The sequence below is a fragment of the Silurus aristotelis genome (assembly GCF_946808225.1).
Source record: "Silurus aristotelis genome assembly, chromosome: 2".
NCBI classification, from domain to species: domain Eukaryota; kingdom Metazoa; phylum Chordata; class Actinopteri; order Siluriformes; family Siluridae; genus Silurus; species Silurus aristotelis.
Window position 1 is genome coordinate 33,115,427 of NC_139575.1, and position 18,757 is coordinate 33,134,183.

An 18,757-nucleotide genomic window follows, 5' to 3' on the forward strand; every position below is an offset into this window, starting at 1 on the left:
TTATAAGCTGCTTTTACTTGTCAAATATACATTACAGCACAGTAAAAAATTATATATATAGATATATTAATAGATTTTCATGCCACACTTTTTTTTTTCCTTCTTTATCTTTTACTGTGAGCAAACTACAACCAAATAATTTCCCTATGGGATCAATAACGTATTCTAATTCTATTATATATATTATTGTTATATTTAGTTATCATTAAAATGATTAAGTGCTTACTGAATTTGCTGTACCCTCAACACAGCAGATGTCTGTGCAGCGCTCACAACCTCATCAAGACTCTTAGGATCCCAGTCACAAAATGTATAACCTCCTTTTATCAAGAAGGAGATACGGGAACATACGCACCAGAACCAGCAGGTTCAGGGATTCAGCTTTTTCCACTTACCATCACCCTATTAAACTCTACACTACACTGTTAGATCACTGTATTAACACTGTATATATCTTCTGTACAATTATACATACAGTGTACATATTATATATTGGATATTTCATACTCCTCATTGTCTACATATATTGTGCCTTACACACATCTGCACATCTTTTGTGTATCTATATATACACCTTACTGTACATCCTGCCTAATATTTTAGATTCATATATATATATATATATATATATATATATATATACATACATACAGTGGACTTGTTTATTCAGCTTGCACATTTTTTAATGCCATAACCTTCTACTTGTTGTTCCTTTACAACAGTGTCTGCACATTTTTTTTCAATGCCATAGCCTAAGAATGATTTACTTGTACTTTTCAACAATGTCCACACATCTCTGACTGCTATAGCCTTTATGTTTATTCTCAGTACATATGTTTACATATTTTATATAAATTACATGCTGTACATATGCTACATATTTATCTGCACTTGTCTATTTGCACAACTGCTACTATTCACACTTCTGGTAGATTTCAAAATGCATTTCATTGCGGTGTACTTGTACTATACAATGACAATAAAATTTTATAAATTTTTTTAAATGTTAAGAGAAATGAGTGTTAGGCCTCCTGACTATTACTTACTTACTATTACCTACCTAACTACCGGTAAATTTTGCGAAAATCAGTCATTCCATTTTATAAAAAAAGAAACGAAATAAAAACTTTTGGACCACACAGCAATTCAGCAATTAGGGTAAAGCGCACGCTTTGTTTTTAACTCGTTTTGATTGTCGGTATCTTGGTGGTATCTGCTTAGCACGAACATACAGTTCAGCATCAGTTCAACAGCAAGCAGAACATTTCGAGAGCAATAAATGATGGAAAACATTCCTGACTCTAACTTGCCACAACAGCCGTGGCCTTATTTGTGTGATTTTTTTCTCACAAGAGTCTTGTGATACAAGTACATTTTAAGGCAAATACTTTTGTACATTTACTCAAATGGAGTAATATTTAATGTATCTCTACTTTACCTCAAGTACATGGTTTGTGTACTTCACCACTGTTGTGTATATATACTTGTCTATTTCCTGCATTAAACCAAAAAAAGTATGTGCCACAGTGTGTGTTATTTTCCTGCAATGGATTCCTCATTAATCTAATCATTTTTCCTGTTGAAATATTTTCTTATATTAAGCACCATTAGAACTGTTCTTGCCCATTTGAACTTCTCACAAGAATTCATCACAAAAACTCATCACGGACATTTAAATATAAACACATTTAATGTGTTTCCTTTAACAACAACAACAAAAGAAAACTGTTCATTTTTTTCATATGTCAAACTGCACGGGTACAAAAAGATTCTGCAACAAAAAAAGTCTGTCCAATCGAGTGGTGGATCAAATTTTTTCCGCAGCCGATATATATTTGAGAAGAAACTGTCTGATCTCGGAGATGTGCATGGTCTCTCTGATGGTGGTGTCGCGGTTGCGAACCAGAAGGAGCCCGTTCTCCAGCGTGTTCTCCCCGACCATCAGTGTAAACAGCACACCCATCTCGTCATACCTGCACACAGCAGCAAAGACACGTGACTGACATGCAGAGAAGTGAAAATCAAAGTAAGTAACACACTAAAGTTCTCACTTGGTGTGTAGTTTGTCCATGGAGGACTGCGTGGTGTCCATGTATCCAGGCCAAGCACTGATTCCTACGTCTAGGAGTTCGTGAAGCAGACCCTCACACACCTTGGGGAAAAATACCAGAGGTGAAAAGAGTAATAAAATATCCTACTCAAGGTGAAGTACTGTTGCTTTAATGAAATCTTACTTACGTACAAGTAAAATTACCGGTTCAAAAATCTTCTTAAATAACAGAAGCTCCTTTAAAATGTACTCAGAGTAAAATCTTAAGATTTACTTATTTTAGTGTAGTTTAAAAAAGACAGTGATATAAATCTCAAACTAGAATTAAAAAAAAAAAAAAACCCAACAAAAACGCACTAATGACTTGAGACTAATGAGAGTTTTTTACAGCAAAAAAAAAATCTTCTGTTATAATCTAATTTATGATAATGAGAGAAATTACGAATGCAGGTTCAGAATTCAGACAGTGAGCGCACACGTTGAACAACTTTCGATTTAACGGCATTTCATTCAGACGGGTCCGTGTCCATCTTTCTTTCTTGTCAGTTTAGCGCGTTTGTTCTCCCACCCATCAATTAAGATGCAGCGCTCCCACCGCTGCGACCCGGGTTCGATTCCCGGTCAGGGAACCATCCCCAGCCACTCTTAGTGCCGGTCCCAAGCCCGGATAAATTGGGGAGGGTTGCGTTAGGAAGGGCATCCAGCGTAAAAACATGTGCCAAATCAAACGTGCGGAGGATCCGCTGTGGCGACCCCTAAAGGGAGAAGCCGAAAAGAAAAGTTCTCCCACCCATCAATCAGTGAGGTAGTTTCTGCGGCTGCAGTAGTTTCTGGTTTTTCCCCTTTGCATTAATTGTATTTATTTATTTTTTTATTTATTAATCAGTAAGGGATATGATTTAAAATGTAGTAAAGTACAATACTTAAAACAAAATATACTTAAGTAAAATTAAAGATTTTAAAAACTACTTTAAAGGAAAACGTGCACAAAACAAACACACCAAAAAACAAAACAAAAAAAACCCATAAATTATGAGTTTATATAATTTGTTACTTTCCACCACTGAAGAATTCATAATTTTTGAGAGAACAAAATGTGAAAAATCTATGTCTCACTGTCGGCCTTATGTTCAGTAAAGCAATCGAAAGATATTCAAGGAACCTTGTGATGAAAAGAATGATAACAGAAAGCTGAGCTGACTAGACCAGCTTCGCTTGCTAGGAGTCGGAAAGACTCAAAGACAAAGCTAAATCAGTAACACAAAGATGCAAAAGACCGCACACATATACTACACAAGTATTGGGACACCGGACTTCCAACCATATGTGGCTCCTCCCCAAACTGTTAGTTGGAAGCAGACAATTGTCTTTGGATGTGCAAGCATTAAATTTTCCCTTGACTTGGACTAGGAGACCCAAACCTGTTCCAGCATGACAATGTTCTTGTGCCCAACGCCAGCTCCATGTAGATATGGTTTACATGGGTTGGAGTGGAAGATCTTGAGTGGCCTGCTATAGAGCTCTGACCTTCACCCTATTGAACACCTTTGGGATTGATTAGAATGATCACTGCACCCCAGTCCTCCTCACCCTACACCAGTACCTGACTTTACTAAACACCCTTATGAGCAAAAATCACCTCAAGCACACTCCAAAATCTATTGGAACACTATCCCAGAAGAGTGGAGGACCAAATGTGGAATGGGTACTATATGTTACAAACAAACGTTTGTCCATATAGTATTTTCCTATATAGCTGGGAATGTATTTCAGGTTTCTGATGTTCAGATGTGTAAATAGAGAATAAAAGGAATGAAAGGTGCTGGTAGTCTACCTGTCTGAGCTCAGAGGTCGAGCCTTTGCCCATGTCCAAGGCTACTTTAACAGGTGCTAAAGTAGGATGAAGCTTCAACACCTGGAGAAACAAGAGAAAAAGCGTAAGGAGTTTGATTTTTGTGATATTTGGTGAAGCCTACTGATGAACTATTCAATGTGAGACATATCCAATGCTAACATGTTCAATATCTTTCTGCTTAAAGCTCCAGCATGCCTTTTATACTGTCTCTGGACTTATTTCATAGTGTGAAAGACATAAAAACGTTTACACAGACGTCAATTTGTTCCTTGTTTCTTTAGTGTTTAGTGCTTTAGTGTTTTGCACCTTCTTAGCTTTTCTACTGAACACCATGAGCGAATTTTAAATAAAAACTAATCCATTGCATGGACGTACTGTTCTCTGATGAAGTCTCTGCTTGCTGTCCACTTTCTGCACCTGCTGTAAGGAGTTAAAGAGGACAGCCAGGACGCCCTTGTCCATGTTTGCGCTCAGGGAGAGGACGTGAGGTAGAACGACTCTCTTCCCGTCTCTGCACTGCAGGCAAAGAGGATAAGTGTGAACTAGAAAGATTGCAAACATTATCTGTTGAGCAAGTCTGTATATTCAAACAGGAAATAATGACAGCTGGAATGTGGTAGAGGTTTTACGATTCTCAGGATGAAGTACCCAAGTCAGAGATCGGAGTACTAGCATTAGCATCTAGACCACACCTTTAACCAGAGGCCACTTGCAAACTTTCTAATGTAATCTCATACACCATTAAAGCAAAATGGTGAGTATAATATTTAGAGTCTTAAGACTATTATATTGTTGCATTACATGAATCAAATTGGATTTAATTGAGCATAACAGCTTCGACCCACATTATTCAACAGTATGTGAAAAGAACTTGGTCCAGCACTTTCATTGATGATCTACAATATATAGGCAAAAGTTTGTGGACACCTGACCATACGATTTGGTTCCCATTTGCCGTTAGAATAAACTCCATTCTAGGAAGATGTTCCACTAGATTTTGTAGTGTGCTTGTGTTGGACCTCTATAGCAGGTCAGTCATCTTTCATCGTTCATTCCAAACCCATGCACTCTGTATCTTAATGGAGCTGACTTTGTGCACAAGGGCATTGTCATGCTGGAACATATTTGTGTCTCCTAGTTGTAGTGAAGGGAAAATGTAATGCTACCACATCTATTTGACTTGATTATATATTCAGCAGGAATCACATTGCCACTCGCCTGTAGTTTGTCTCGACTGCCCGTGTGACTCCTGAGCAGCGTCGCATCGCTGAGCATCCACAGTGTTTCCAGCGTCTCTGTTCCCCAGGGGAACTGATAGAGCACCGTCACTCCACGGGACGTGCCATGGTTACGCTCTTCATCCTGAATGTCGCGTGTGCTGAAGTCAGACGGCCCTAAAGCGAACTGTAGCAAAGGATGTTTAACCACTTTAATCACAGTATATGGGGATTACTTAATGTAATACCAAAAGAACTGACAGCTCGAAAGCTTATCTGTTAACAAAAACTGTACGGTATTTAAAAACCAGGCGGCAAAAGCAGTATTTGCTGAAATAGATCGTCATTTTTCTTTAAACGAGTGAGTGTTCACCTTTCTCCACCACTGCAGTCTGTGTCGTGTCCAGTAGTCGAGCCACTGTGAGGACGTACGTGGGGAACAGAACCACACAAGTGACGCCTCTGTGACCTCTGAAGAACTACACAAAGCAAGAAAACAAAAGTCGATCTACTTTACATGAGTTTTTGTTTTTACCACAGAAATTACAGACACTACACGGGCAAACAATTGTGGACACATAATCTAATGAGATTTGTATGTGCTTTCTAAACATCCTATTCCACATCTGCGGTTATAATTACCTCCACTCTCCTGGGAAGATGTTCCACTAGATTATGGAGTGTGGTGCTCATTTGTGTTGGAACACTCAGGTAATGATATAGGGTATGGAGGTCTGGAGTGCAGTCAGTGTTTCAAATAATCTCAAATGTATTCAATAGGGATGAAGTCAGAGCTCTACAGCAGACCACTCAGAATCTTCCACTTCAAACCATGTAAACCATAGCTTCAGAGGTTTCTTTGTGCACATTTGGCTATAGTAGAATTCGTTTGGGTCTCCTAGTTCAAATAAGGCAAACATTTTAAGACATCCTATACAATTGTGTGCCTCCAACCTCTTTTTTTTATCAATATATTTATTATTTTTACAACAACAATTCACAGAATCAGTTCAATATACAAGAAAACATTCTTTTCTAACCAGCCTTCCATCCCAGGCCTCACTAAGCTGATGGAAAAAAAAATGTGTTCTGAATAAGAAAAGCAAAAGGAATACGAGAATGGAAAAGAGGAAGACTAATAGAAAGAAATAGGGATAGAGTGTGAGAGTGTGTGTAAAGTAATAAGTCTAAAGGAAATTTTTTAATATTTGATTATCCACTATGGAAAAAATGCAAAGTCTGTAAGTAGTGTTAAAAATTTTCAGGATTCAGAATAAGATTAATAAAATTCATACCGATAGTTTTTCCGGGTTGCTGAACGGCTGAGAAGGTCCTCTGTCATTATACTGTATGAGAGCAGCCTCTAGAGGTGAATCACTGAAACCACGGGCTGTTTATTGATGTGTCTTTTTTATTTATTACTGTTTTTAATTAATTTGAAATGTTGATTAATTGGTTATCGAGCAAGTACGATCCAACCTAGCTAACAGTATCGGTAAAATCCACTATCCGTCTAACTCTACTCTGAATAATAATAATGATAAGAAGAAGAAATTTACACAACAAAACAGAATGTTAGCTTTGCTAAGCCAAACATATGTTTATCTTCTCTCTGGTATTCGTAATGAGTTTTGAATTCACGCAAGGATCGAGGGTAATACTATATTAAAAATCAAGATCAAGAGAAAAGTTGAAACCTCTCACCAACCGATTGCATCCGAGTTGGCATCTTCAGGCTGGTAACACAGACCGGTTTCAGCCAAACCAAACGGCAGCTTCCTGTTCATGAGCTCCAGGGATGGGACGTACTGTGCCAGAGCACCTGCCAAAACCAATGCGAAAAGAAACAAATAAGTTCTTAATGAATATCAAAAAACTGAGCTGCTACATATTTCTAAATGTAATTATGGATTTAAAATGTACACACAATTCCTGCATTCTGGATGTAACTTTTGCAACGGCTTGCACATTTGGTCATTTGATCATCAACATTTTCTGAATAAAAGTGACTAGTTGCATCATTATAGGAAATAATATGCAAAAGAACACCAGGATGCGACTTAATGCAAACCAGTTACAGTCACCACCCAGAAACAGTATGACAGTATGTTGGATTTTACTGACTTCTCATCAATTCTCTAAAACAACCCCAAAACATTAAGCTGCCATCTCCATGTTTGAGTGTGGGTATGAGCCTGCTAACATCACGATATTTTTACCTTGAACTAGGAGACCCAAACCTGTTCCAGAATGACAATACCCCTGTGCACAAAAGCCATCTCCATGAAGATATGCTTTGCATGGGTTGGAGTGGAAGATCTCCTGCTATAGAGCTGACCTCAACCCTAATGCAGATGAATGAATTAGAACGCACCTCACCTACATCAGTAGGTGACTTGACTAACTTGACTTTACTAACATTCTTGTGTCTGAATGAGCACAAATCTGCACGAGTACACTCCAAAATATCGTGGAACATCTTCCCAGAAGAGTGGTGGGAATTCGCATCTTATGACCAGGTGTCCACAAACTTTTGGCAATGCAGTGTATATGCCTAGTGTTTGGTTAAATGATGCCTCAGAAGGTAGGAGAAGATTGAAGGTTCTATAGGATTGGAGTGAAAAATGCCTGGCACCTTCTTCTCACCTTTTCCTGTTATATCACTCACCTTGAAGAAGACTGGTCCTCCAAGGTTGCCTCCGTTGAAGAAGCTCATCCACACTGTCACCCAGCCTCTCTTTATGGTTGCCTTCTCCAGCACCCTTATCTCCTAGCTCATAAAGGGTGCTTATCCCAAACACCTGAGGTCTTGATCTGACCACAGAAGCCCACCACTGCTCCAACAGGTTCCTTTTGAGATCCACCCCTAATGGTCCGTATGCACAGGTCCTGCCTTTGAGTAAAGACTCAGCATGGTGGGGATCTGGAGGGATGAAGAAGCGCCGCTGTAACAGCTGGAACATGTCACCGGCTGCATCCGGGCCTCCATCACTGCTCTTCACGGAATGTTTAGAGACCTGCAGCAACACGTGGAGAGGACAGATGTTTACAGACACATTATGGCTGAAGACAAAAAGTCGCCTTCTGATACAGTAAGTCAGCATTCTAGGGTGTGTACTAAGATCAGTCTAATCATCTCGTGTTTTATTTACTACAACGCACTTTCGTTATAAAGACACGCTCTGTCCCAAATAACAAGAGCGCACAATGCAACTTTTCAACAGTGGCGTTTTCATAATAAACACGTGAGTACGACTCCAACGCGACCCGGAAGTACTACATTACTTCCTGTTTGCGACTGTATTTTGGGACTGTTTATTTTTTATGATTATTATTTTTTATATTATTATTTTTTTTAATACTTTTAGATATTTTGCATTGTCTTTCTGTGTGAACTTTCTAACTGGTGCCTTATTATCCTTGATATGAGGCTCACCAGTTGTAAGTTATCACCAGTTAATCAGAAAAGTTTTTCAAACAATATAAAAAACTATATAATCGTGGGAATAAAAGATAAATAGTCTAAATAAAATATTAAAGCGTTATTATAAGCCAGCAAAATGGTACTGTCATATTTTTTGTGTGTTTAATCTGAATTCAAGAATATCGTGGATTGGCTTCTTCCAGTGAGTAAAACACCACCCTCTGCTGGAGACACCTCGCCACTTCAGGTGAGTTTCAGGAGAACTCGCCATTGTTGGGCCTTCGATCAAGGCCCTTAAGACTCTCTGCTCTAGGGGGCGCTGTATCATGTCCAACCCTGTGCTCTGAGCCCAACTTCCTAGCAACTTAACATAGGGGAAAATATTTCATTGCTTTTATGTAAATGTGACAAAGTGACTTTCTCCTTCACACCAGGGTTGCCAGATTGTTTTTCTGAGTCACTATTGCTTGTATGCAAATGAAGAAGCATGTCGATATTTGTTAGCTTAGTGATGGGTGCGGTCTGATAAGCCAGATATGCTATAACGGTACACAAAATTCACGGTTCGGTACGTACCTCGGTATTTAAGTCACAGTTCGGTTAAAAAAATGCTGTGGAGAATGTGCTCAAACATAAGTGTTTATTTTGATCAATGAACAAAAAGGAAAGAAAATGAACAAAGGAATTTAAAACAAAGTCATATTTAGTGGGACCAACCTTTCCCATAAAAACATCAAGCATTCATCTCTTTTGCAGCACACAGCTTTTGAAGGAAGTTGGCCGAAAAGTTGTTCCAAACATCTTGGAGAACCACAGATCTTCTGTAGATGTAGGGTGCTTCAAATCCTCCTCTCTCATCATGTAATTCCAGACAGACTCAATGATTTTTAGATTAGGGATGGTAAGAGTCCCTGATGCAGATCGGTGCATTGGTATAACAGTTAACGATGTGATGCATCGATTTTAAAAAAGTGTGCATCATTTTTTCGCAAATTCGCATTGATAAAACCTTTTTTATTTATATATAGTTATTAGTAAATGCGCTTAATTTTGTCTTTAAAGTGATCAATATTTTATATAGATTGACGTTCGCTCAGCACCACTGCTGCAACGTGAATATGAAGAATCACAACACTACGGAGACGGGGCACGTCCTGGGAGTAACATAGAATACAGATTAACATGGCAGAGGTAGAGCTGCATCTTCCAGGAGACAGAACATCCGGTTTTATTGAATTTGCATTAGAAGTCAGAAGGCATTTAAGTAAATTTATGATTTGGTGTGTGTATGAAACAAAGGGAAAAAAGTTAACTGTATCCTGTCACATCGTTAGCTGCTTCATATGTATTCTTATATATATCCTATTGTTGACTATGCATGGAGATGCACATCGCTACTATATATAATGTATAAAATGAGGTTTTTGCACCAAATCTTGCAGATAAACTTCCCCAGCAAAGTGAGTGCGTTTTATGAAACATACTTAACACATTTAATTGGTTACTGATTTGAGAGTTCATCACTGTGGCTGATTTTTACTGTTCATATCAATGACCTCTGCATCTCATCTTCATCTTCCCTCTTTAAATATTATTCAATTACCAAAGGACACACAGTTCTAACCAAATTTTTTATATTTCATACGCTCTTAATGTATATATTTATTCTGTGTATGTAACAGCAGGACACACTGGCAGTAAGAGCTTTAACTTTTAAATCAAGATTATCAAGAAGTTGTAAAGATGAAAATTGTGGTGCGAGTTTGACTTGTTCCTTATCAAGCAAAGCCGGATGTTTAACGTTTAGACTTTGAGCCATGTTGAGACTTTTTGGCTGCTCGGACGTCTACATAGACAAACTATTCCTACATGCTACAGAGCTGTTCTTTCAGCTCCCTATGACTACACAGGCATCAAGCTGGACATAACTGAAACATGAGCAATAAAAAAAAGGGGGTAACAGAAGCCAGTGTAAAGAGTAACAATAAAAAAATAAAGTCCATTTGGTTTTTATTCCTTCTTTATTTGAGGGCCCATGCGTGGCTCTCCAATCAAGTTTTGTAAACAGGTCACTGTGAACATACACTAAATCGAAAAAAAAAAAAATAATGTATATACATTACCTAGTAAAAATAAATTACTGAGGAATGTAACAAAACAAGGACAGAAAGAAGAGGTGAAGGATGTGCGACTGTCTCTCGGCTGCACCGAGATCGGTTAAGTGCACAAATAAGTACGCCTCCAACCTCACTGTAAGCAAATTAAACAGTACAAAGGATAATAGTAATAATATTAATCTTAAACAAGACTAACATTTACTTTAGTATCTTTGTGCGTGGGCATGTGTTTGTGTCAGGTCTGATTCTAGGCTATTGGGGGAATGCAGGAGGCATGGGGTAGGGCACCATGGGCTGTGGGGGCTGCTGGGGGGGTTGAGGTGGGTTGAAAGGGAAGGGAGGGTGGTTCATGCCGTTCTGGGCGGGCGCCTGGTTCCCCTGGAATGGCTGGTTTTGGAAGTTCTGGTTTCCGAAAGAGTTTGGGTTTCCCCCGTTGTTGTAGCTGTTGCTACTATAGTTACTGCTACTACCATTACTTTTGGCGTAGCTCCCGCCCCCGCTGTAACTGCCGTTCTGTGCTTTGGGGCCACTGCTGTAACCCCGGTCACCATCTCTATCCCTATAGCTACCAAAATCTCTCCTACCCCCACTGGAATAGCGGTCCCGACGGTCGTCCTTGTAGCTTCCCCGACCGCCTCTGGAACGTCCTGCAGAACAAAAGTGGCATGTTCAGTTAAACTGATTGATGGAAGGCAATTCACAGGCACTTGGCATAAATAGCGTAATAATAAATGGATTACAAAAATTTAAAACCTAAGTGTGTGTGTGTGTGTGTGTGTGTGTTTGAACTACATACAGTTCATAAAGAACGAGGTGTCACTCATTAATGAGCAAAACATTGTTATTGGTGCCCGTTGTCACAGAACGTCATGTAAGGAGTAAAACTAAATTGTGTCTTCAATATTCCAATCCAAGTACTAATCTAAGCAAAACAACCGATTATGATTTTTGGCGTTTTTACCTCCTCGGTCCTCGGCCATCTGGAGCAGTTTGGGGTTGATTGCTTGGCTGGCCTCGCGCAGGACCGAAATCAGGTCGTTGGCCTGTTTCATGTTGTTGGGAGTAAAGAAGGTGTAGGCCGTGCCCGTTTTCTGACTGCGGGCCGTACGGCCGATTCGGTGTATATAGTCCTCGGAGGAGTTAGGGTAGTCATAATTGATGACAAATTTCACATCTTCCACATCTGTAAAGCGTTGCAGTGTGGCAAAAAGGGAATGTGGCAGCAAATTTTTTTTTTTTGCACACCACAGCCACCACACCGAGAAAACACAAGTTAGCAACGAAAAACAAAGAAAGTCAGGAAATTACTGGATACTTAGCTGGGCTGAAAGAAAACCAGGAAAGTGTTAAGGTACAGGTCCTAGGATATATTTTTTATGTACATATTAAAATATAAATAAAAGCATGATTGTCTCAGTGGGAACACTACCATGGGAAGAGAGAAAGGATGCACACTCCATTTGCTTTAATCCCACAATTAGAAAGAAAAATCATTCAAATAAATAAACAGAACCTAAAGTCACCAGAAGTAAACAGACCCAAGATCACCGTCCACCTCCCTCCCGCTTTTTGTTTACCAAACCATGAGAATAAACGTCTTACCATTAAGGAGTATGCATTCACTAGTCCTTTCCCAATGCAGCCAACTCCCCACAAATTGTCAAGTGACATCCAGGTGCTTCTAACGCAGTAGGGCCACTATGCGCACTCTTGCCTCCTCGTGTGCCGACACACACAGGACCGTTGGGCGTGGCTTTTTTGTTTTGCGCTATAGGTCCTTTTTTTGTGTAAAGTACCCCCCTTTCAGCACACTCATAAGAAGCTCGCTAACAAAGGCCACACTGCTGTCTTGCCCAGACCAAAAAGACCGTGGCTAACGTGAGGGCACCCACAAGAGCCAAAGGTACGAAAAAGAAAGGGGGAAAAACGGTGTTGTTTAGTTGCGTCCTCCCCCCACTCTGTTTGAGGTTATTAATGAGCGACCGCAAAATCCCTCATCACAGTCTCGTCTAGGCAAGATGCTCCCAGAAGCCAGTGTTCACTTGAGAAAATGTCTCTCGTTGGCAGGTCTCGACATGACTTTTTGAAAAGAATGAAAAATGCAGGAGAGGGAGGAACTTCAATCGTGGAAATGGATAGTCATTGCTGATGATTTACTCTCTTTGAGGGTGTTTTTTTTTTTTTCCCCCTTTAAGATTCTGCTCCACTGTCTACAGGTGTCCCAGAGCCCCTTTATAAATGTGCCAGTCTCACCAATTGTGATACAGGAAGTTGAAAAACTGCTCTCTCCATTCCATGAACAGTGCTTTGAGTCGAGGAAAAAACAAACAAACAAAAGCAAAAACAAATTGTAAATAAAAAGACTAAACGTCTAATTATTGCTTAAACGTCCATGCATCGAGAAGGATCTTTCCAAATCTCAAACAAGTGCCTATTGCCATACGATGACGCTTTTACATACTGCATGCAAGGCATAAACAAACAGCATCAAGCTTTAATTCATTTTGGTAGTTTGAGATAGAAAGATGGGTAAATCAACCGTTACAAAAACTTGTTATCGATAATCCATGGACAGAGAACAGGTGTGTATTATTATAGCTAGGTTATCATAGCCAAGGCTTAGCCACACTGCCTTATTGAAGGTTACTGGCACACAGAGATGAGCTCGGACTTGGGGGTTTTTTTTTTTTTTTTTTTTGCTTTTAATAAATTTCACCTCTCTAAGCGACTGGGTGGCCGCCAGTCGCTCACTTCCACTTCTCCTTCCCCCTCTGCCGGCCTTGGGGCTTGTCATGCCTAGGCCCTGCCACAAAGACTGCACCTTTAGGTGAGAAAAACTCAGAATGCATAGAGAAGAAGTTAAAGAAAGCAAAAATCACTTTCTTTAAAAGAGAAACAATGTGTTTTTTTTTCCTTGGGGTTTTGTCAAAAAAAAAAAAAAGAAAAAAAAAAAAGGGAAGAGACGACACAAGCCATCTCCAAAAATACTGACCTAATCCACGTGAGGCCACGTCTGTCGCGATCAGGATGCACGCTTTACCGTACTTGAACTCTATAAAAGGGAAGTTGATTATTTCAGAAAAGTCTGAGAACCGTGTGGTGGAGTTCTTCGAAAGATTTGTGAGCGCCTTACCGTTCAGGACCCAGTCTCTCTCCTGCTGGCTTTTATCTCCATGAATTCCCATAGCAGGCCACCTGAAGCACAAAGAACATTTACATTAGAGTTCTAAATCTCAAGCTCTTAACCCTTTAACCCGCATGAGAAAAGTAAAAACTACTCATCCCATTATTGGTTGACTAACAAGCAAGGCTTCATTTGATTATTGAATAAAATGAGTCAATGTAATAAATTCAATAAATAACTAAACACATGGCATTCAATCATTAAAACCTAGAAAACATTTGCGACGGCCTGTTTGTTAAAGGACAGCAGGAAAACAAAGATCTTTTAATTCTACCGAGCTCTTACCCGTCTCTCCTCATTCTCCGGGTCAGCTCATCACACCGTCTTTTGGTCTCTACAAAAATGATGGTCTTATTCTCCTTCTCACTCATTATCTCCTCCAGCAAGCGGATTAGTCTGATGGAGAAATAAATAAATACAGAAATCATATCTTTCACTAACAAACACAAATAAAATGCAGCTCTCAGAAACGCTTCTCTTCTTACTTGTCATCCTTCTCTCCGTCGTTACAGACGTCGACAATCTGCAAGATGTTATGGTTGGCGCTGAGCTGCAGAGCTCCGACGTTGATCTGAACGTACTCCTTCAGGAAATCTTCGGCCAGCTGGCGCACCTCTTTGGGCCAAGTGGCGCTCCACATTAGGGTCTGCCTGTCCGGCTATTGGGAGAGAAAAATCTGATTCACTATGATGTTTTCCAAACAAAATTAATTATTCACGTTAAGTGGAAAGTGTACGTGATTTCACACTTACGCGAATCTGATCGACAATTTTGCGGATCTGTGGCTCGAAGCCCATGTCCAGCATGCGATCGGCCTCGTCCAGGACCAGGTAGGTGCAGCGCCGCAGGTTGGTCTTACCAGCCTCCAGGAAGTCAATCAGACGGCCAGGGGTTGCAATGCAGATCTCCACACCTTAACAGAGAGAGACAACAATTGCTTAAAGAAACCAATATATTTATGGCAGTTTATATATTACTAATTTCAGAACAAATGCACTTCTATCTATCTATCTATCTATCTATCTATCTATCTATCTATCTATCTATCTATCTATCTATCTATCTATCTATCTAATCACACATACACTAGTTTCCATGTCAATCTTAGTGTGTTCTGTTTTTACCTCTCTCTAGGTCCCGAATCTGGGGTCCTTTTGGAGCTCCTCCGTAGATGCAGGTGGACTTCAGGCGAGAGGCTCGTCCGTATTCTGCAGCGACCTGTTGCACCTGCTGCGCCAGCTCACGAGTGGGGGCCAGCACCAAGCACTAAAGCAAGAGGTCAACACATTTTTAGGCATAGAACAACCCATCCTACCACAACTAACTTCTTATAACTACTGGGAGTCCAATTCAAAACCTGAAGAGCCACAGCCCAGCAGTTTGGTGGACTCACTAGTTAATAAAAGGACCAAAATGTTGCCTGACTGCTCAGAAATTCAACTAGTTCCCATATGGTAGACCCACAATTTGGATCAAAACATAAAAACTGTAGCTATGGCTATGTACGAGTTAAAATACTAGTGTATGAAGAACTAATTTAATGTAGAAAACTTACAATCGGACCGTCTCCATGCTCAAGGAATGGCTGGTGGTTAATGTGTACGATAGCTGGTAACAGGTACTGTAAAACAAAACAACATCCTTTAAGGACCAGAACAGTGACATTTTATGGACACCGCAAAAATAAATAAGTCTATGGAGTGACATATTGGTTGAAAAATGTTAAAATGTTATGTAGCTGGATAATCTTTTGACCTTGTCCCCCCAGTTTTGCAAATTGCAGATATTTCAGATGACTTACTGCCAGGGTTTTTCCAGAGCCGGTTTGGGCGATGCCGACCATGTCTTTTCCACTTAGTGCGAGTGGCCAGCCTTGGGCTTGGATGGGAGTGGGCTCAGACCATGTCTGCTTCTTGATAACATCCATTACATAATCTGTAACAATCACATATTCTATTAGCAATCGCACAGTAACACAAGTGCAAAAGACTGCTTTAATATCTAGTATTCTAACTAAAAAAAAAAAACTAAAACTAAAACAAAAACCACACACCAACAGAAACAAAGTAAATGTAAAAAAATACTGTGCACTCACTTGGGAAGGTGGCTTCATGAAACTTCATAATAGGCTTTGGGCAGTCTCTGCCTTTGACTGTTACTTCTTTTACCCTGCGGTACTGTTCCACCTCTTGCTGTTTTCCGAGGGAGGAGGGGGGGCAATAATTAGATTTGACAAAGAAAGGTTTAAAAGGAAAATTGGTACAGTTGTGACGGGCCCAATGAACAGTTTAAAAGCCGGACTAACCATTGATCGCCGGGTGACTTCCAGATGCTCCTTGTAGAAGTTTTTCTCAAATTTAGGAAGCTCGTCCAGGTTCCAGTGCCGTTTGCGCAGTCTGTCGCCGGGATTGCCGAACTTTCCAGATGACTGCGGCCCACTGCGTCCTCCGCCGAATCGAGGAGCACTGCTGCCATAACTGCTGTAAAAAAACAATCGGGATATGTTTCCATTTTTACAATCAGCAAAAGACCCGACCGTAACTTTTTCAAAACCACCAACGACAACAAATTCTGTCTATTATAGCCGTCCTGTAGTTTTTGTTTTTCCCCTCGATTCAATTAGCTCTTTACAACAGGTTTCCTGGTGGAACTATTTTGTGTTTTGTGTATTTGTCTTGCGTTGTCTTTGCACTGTTTGCACCAGGTTGCACCCAACACGAGGACACGTACTAGTCCATAGCCCTGTGTTTTCTGTGATTGTTGTTGTATGTAGCACCAGGGTTCAGGAGGAACGTCGTTTAATTTTACTGTGTATTGTGTCAGCTATATATGGTTGAAATGCCAATAAAAGCTTCTTGACTTGAATAGTTCTCAGTTATGTATCTGGCTGCAACTTTACAACTCATTCTCTTAAGATTCTAAGAAATCATCCTAGAGCACACTTTTCCATCCGAGGGATGCTGACGGCACAAAAAAAAAATCATCTTCGGCTGTGCTACGACTGTAAACATTACATTTCAAACCCTGCTTTGTTCCTATCTATCATATATAACAGCTACCAAACAAACATGGCGTTAACGACCAAAACAAAAACACAATCGCCTATTTTTGGACACACAGTATTTACACAGACACACGTTTGATTTATTAGTTTTTCTGGTCCAGCACACTGCGTTTCCTCACAACCACTTTCTTACAGTTGCAGACAACATTGTGATGAAGACTGACATTGTGTTAAGGGGAAAAACAATGTTTCTCCATTGCCAATGAATACTGTGTTATTTACCAAGACTGACCAATGATTGATTACGCCAGACTTCATAATTCTTCTCTTTTCCACAGGATGTCATGTGTGAACTTTAGGATGTTTGTGTGTTGTTTTAGGACACAATTGTCGGTCTAATGATTAGCATTTTGTCACAAATAAAAATGCAATTTCTTTGATAGTTTTTTCTTCGATAACTCAGTTTGAAAAGCCCAGGCCACATGTCAGAGAGAAAGATGCTTAAAAGAAAGTTTAGAAACTGAAAGCACATCATTTAGAACAGGCTCGTGCAAGATAAAAAAAATAAAAATAAATAATAATAAAAAAAACCACACAATGTCTTGAATTGTTGTTTATTATTTTAACAACACACCCCGCTTGCGGTTTAGAACAAGGCGACATGTTTTTGTTGTTGTTGTTTTTTTTACAGCCTGTGCATGTGTTTAGAGAACACACAAGTGTGGCGCATTTCCCGCTGCCATTTTAATCCTGAACAGGGCGAGAACAAAGCCAGGGTGAGCCGGCATTTTGAATCCACATTCACGTAATGCAAATGGTCCTTACACGGTATTAAGTGCACTTCCAGGAATACGAAAAAACACTACACTGGCCGCATGTGTAGTACCCTATTAATGCAAAAAATAGCTATTCAGGACTCAACCAGGTTTGAGCCACATAGCTACCCCAAGAAAACCTGGAATGTTGTTGTTTTGTTTTGTAAATACTAAAAGCTTAAATCGGGTTTCTAATAAAATTGAATAAAAAATATAAAAGCGCTACTAAATAATGTCGCATACGTTTGGTGTGTATATATACATACACACATTTTATTTATATATAAGATTTTTTTAACTATAGATAGACACCATATTTAACAGGGCGGATGCAGCACAGCTGGATTTCCTGACGGAAATAAAAATCAATATACAACGTACCCTCTATCTCGTCCGCGGTCTCTGTCTGAATATCCAGGCATGTTTACGCTTTAAATGGAAAAAAATAGATATGTATATACAATAGTAAATATTAGATCATTTATCTTCACAACCTTTCCGAGAGACTATAAAATGGCTTCTGAAAAATGCCGGTCGGCTGGGGGAAAACGTTATCAGCCGCTTTACAAGAACAGGGACATGCAGTATCAATACGCTGCGCGCCGAACTACATTTAACCCTTCCACAGCCTGCAAAATTCAGCCGTTTTTCCTTATTTGTCACATATATTCAGTTTGAAAAAGTAACTCTGCATATTCGTATTGTTACAACTATTGTTTTTGCATCTTATTTTAAAAAGACACTGAGCACTTTAAATCTGTATCCAAGGAACTATTTAATGGAGCGAAAACTACCGTGGAAGGAGACAGGCAACGTCGACGGAAAGGACCGACGTCATAGAAATGTTTTAAAACCACTTCCGTATTATTCTTTTTTTGTTTGACAATAATCTGGGACTAAACACGGACTGGCATTAAAACTATTGATTATTAGATCCCTGATAAGTTTTTAATGTTTAAAAAAGGAATGAAAGCGCTATAGCCAATCAGAACACCGTGGTGTTTTTAAATGTCCTTTAAGTGTTCCACATAGGTGGATGCGTTTCCGTTAGTTTTCTGCGGCAGGCACAAGCCCCGCCCCTTATATACCAG

At 39.7% G+C, this 18,757-nt stretch overlaps 2 protein-coding genes across 3 annotated transcripts; both read right to left on the reverse strand.

The window, feature by feature from the left end:
- Positions 1–1,667: 1,667 nt before the first annotated feature.
- polg2 (polymerase (DNA directed), gamma 2, accessory subunit) lies at positions 1,668–8,400 on the reverse strand. The gene is made up of 8 exons (XM_083521873.1): positions 7,791–8,400; positions 6,827–6,944; positions 5,496–5,601; positions 5,124–5,309; positions 4,281–4,421; positions 3,885–3,965; positions 2,052–2,152; positions 1,668–1,973 (listed from the first exon to the last, which is right to left on the reverse strand). The coding sequence occupies exons 1-8, from the start codon at positions 8,224–8,226 to the stop codon at positions 1,808–1,810; spliced, it is 1,335 nt and encodes a 444-aa protein (XP_083377999.1). The 5' UTR covers positions 8,227–8,400; the 3' UTR covers positions 1,668–1,807.
- A 2,148-nt stretch (positions 8,401–10,548) lies between these two features.
- LOC310715763 (putative ATP-dependent RNA helicase DDX5) lies at positions 10,549–18,746 on the reverse strand. 2 transcript variants are annotated; one of them, XM_083522445.1, is made up of 13 exons: positions 18,048–18,746; positions 16,153–16,324; positions 15,943–16,039; positions 15,649–15,782; positions 15,403–15,468; positions 14,972–15,113; positions 14,600–14,760; positions 14,333–14,505; positions 14,133–14,243; positions 13,797–13,858; positions 13,656–13,715; positions 11,625–11,846; positions 10,549–11,310 (listed from the first exon to the last, which is right to left on the reverse strand). In XM_083522445.1, the coding sequence occupies exons 1-13, from the start codon at positions 18,086–18,088 to the stop codon at positions 10,916–10,918; spliced, it is 1,836 nt and encodes a 611-aa protein (XP_083378571.1). In that variant the 5' UTR covers positions 18,089–18,746; the 3' UTR covers positions 10,549–10,915. The 2 variants fall into 2 exon arrangements, with proteins under 2 accessions (XP_083378571.1, XP_083378570.1); XM_083522444.1 differs by having other exon boundaries at positions 16,153–16,327; positions 18,048–18,255.
- Between the last annotated feature and the right edge of the window lie 11 nt (positions 18,747–18,757).

What these genes read in the sequence shown, in the direction of transcription:
- polg2 (XM_083521873.1), bottom strand. Translation starts at nt 8,226, where the DNA reads ATGCTGACTTACTGTATCAGAAGGCGACTTTTTGTCTTCAGCCATAAT. An exon ending in AACTCGGATGCAATCGGTTG is followed by an intron (nt 5,602 to 6,826) that starts GTGAGAGGTTTC and finishes TGCTTTGTGTAG; the next exon opens with TTCTTCAGAGGTCACAGAGG. An exon ending in AGAGACTTCATCAGAGAACA is followed by an intron (nt 3,966 to 4,280) that starts GTACGTCCATGC and finishes TTGTTTCTCCAG; the next exon opens with GTGTTGAAGCTTCATCCTAC.
- LOC310715763 (XM_083522444.1), bottom strand. Translation starts at nt 18,088, where the DNA reads ATGCCTGGATATTCAGACAGAGACCGCGGACGAGATAGAGG. An exon ending in TCATGAAGCCACCTTCCCAA is followed by an intron (nt 15,783 to 15,942) that starts GTGAGTGCACAG and finishes TGATTGTTACAG; the next exon opens with ATTATGTAATGGATGTTATC. An exon ending in CGGAGAATGAGGAGAGACGG is followed by an intron (nt 13,859 to 14,132) that starts GTAAGAGCTCGG and finishes TTTGTGCTTCAG; the next exon opens with GTGGCCTGCTATGGGAATTC.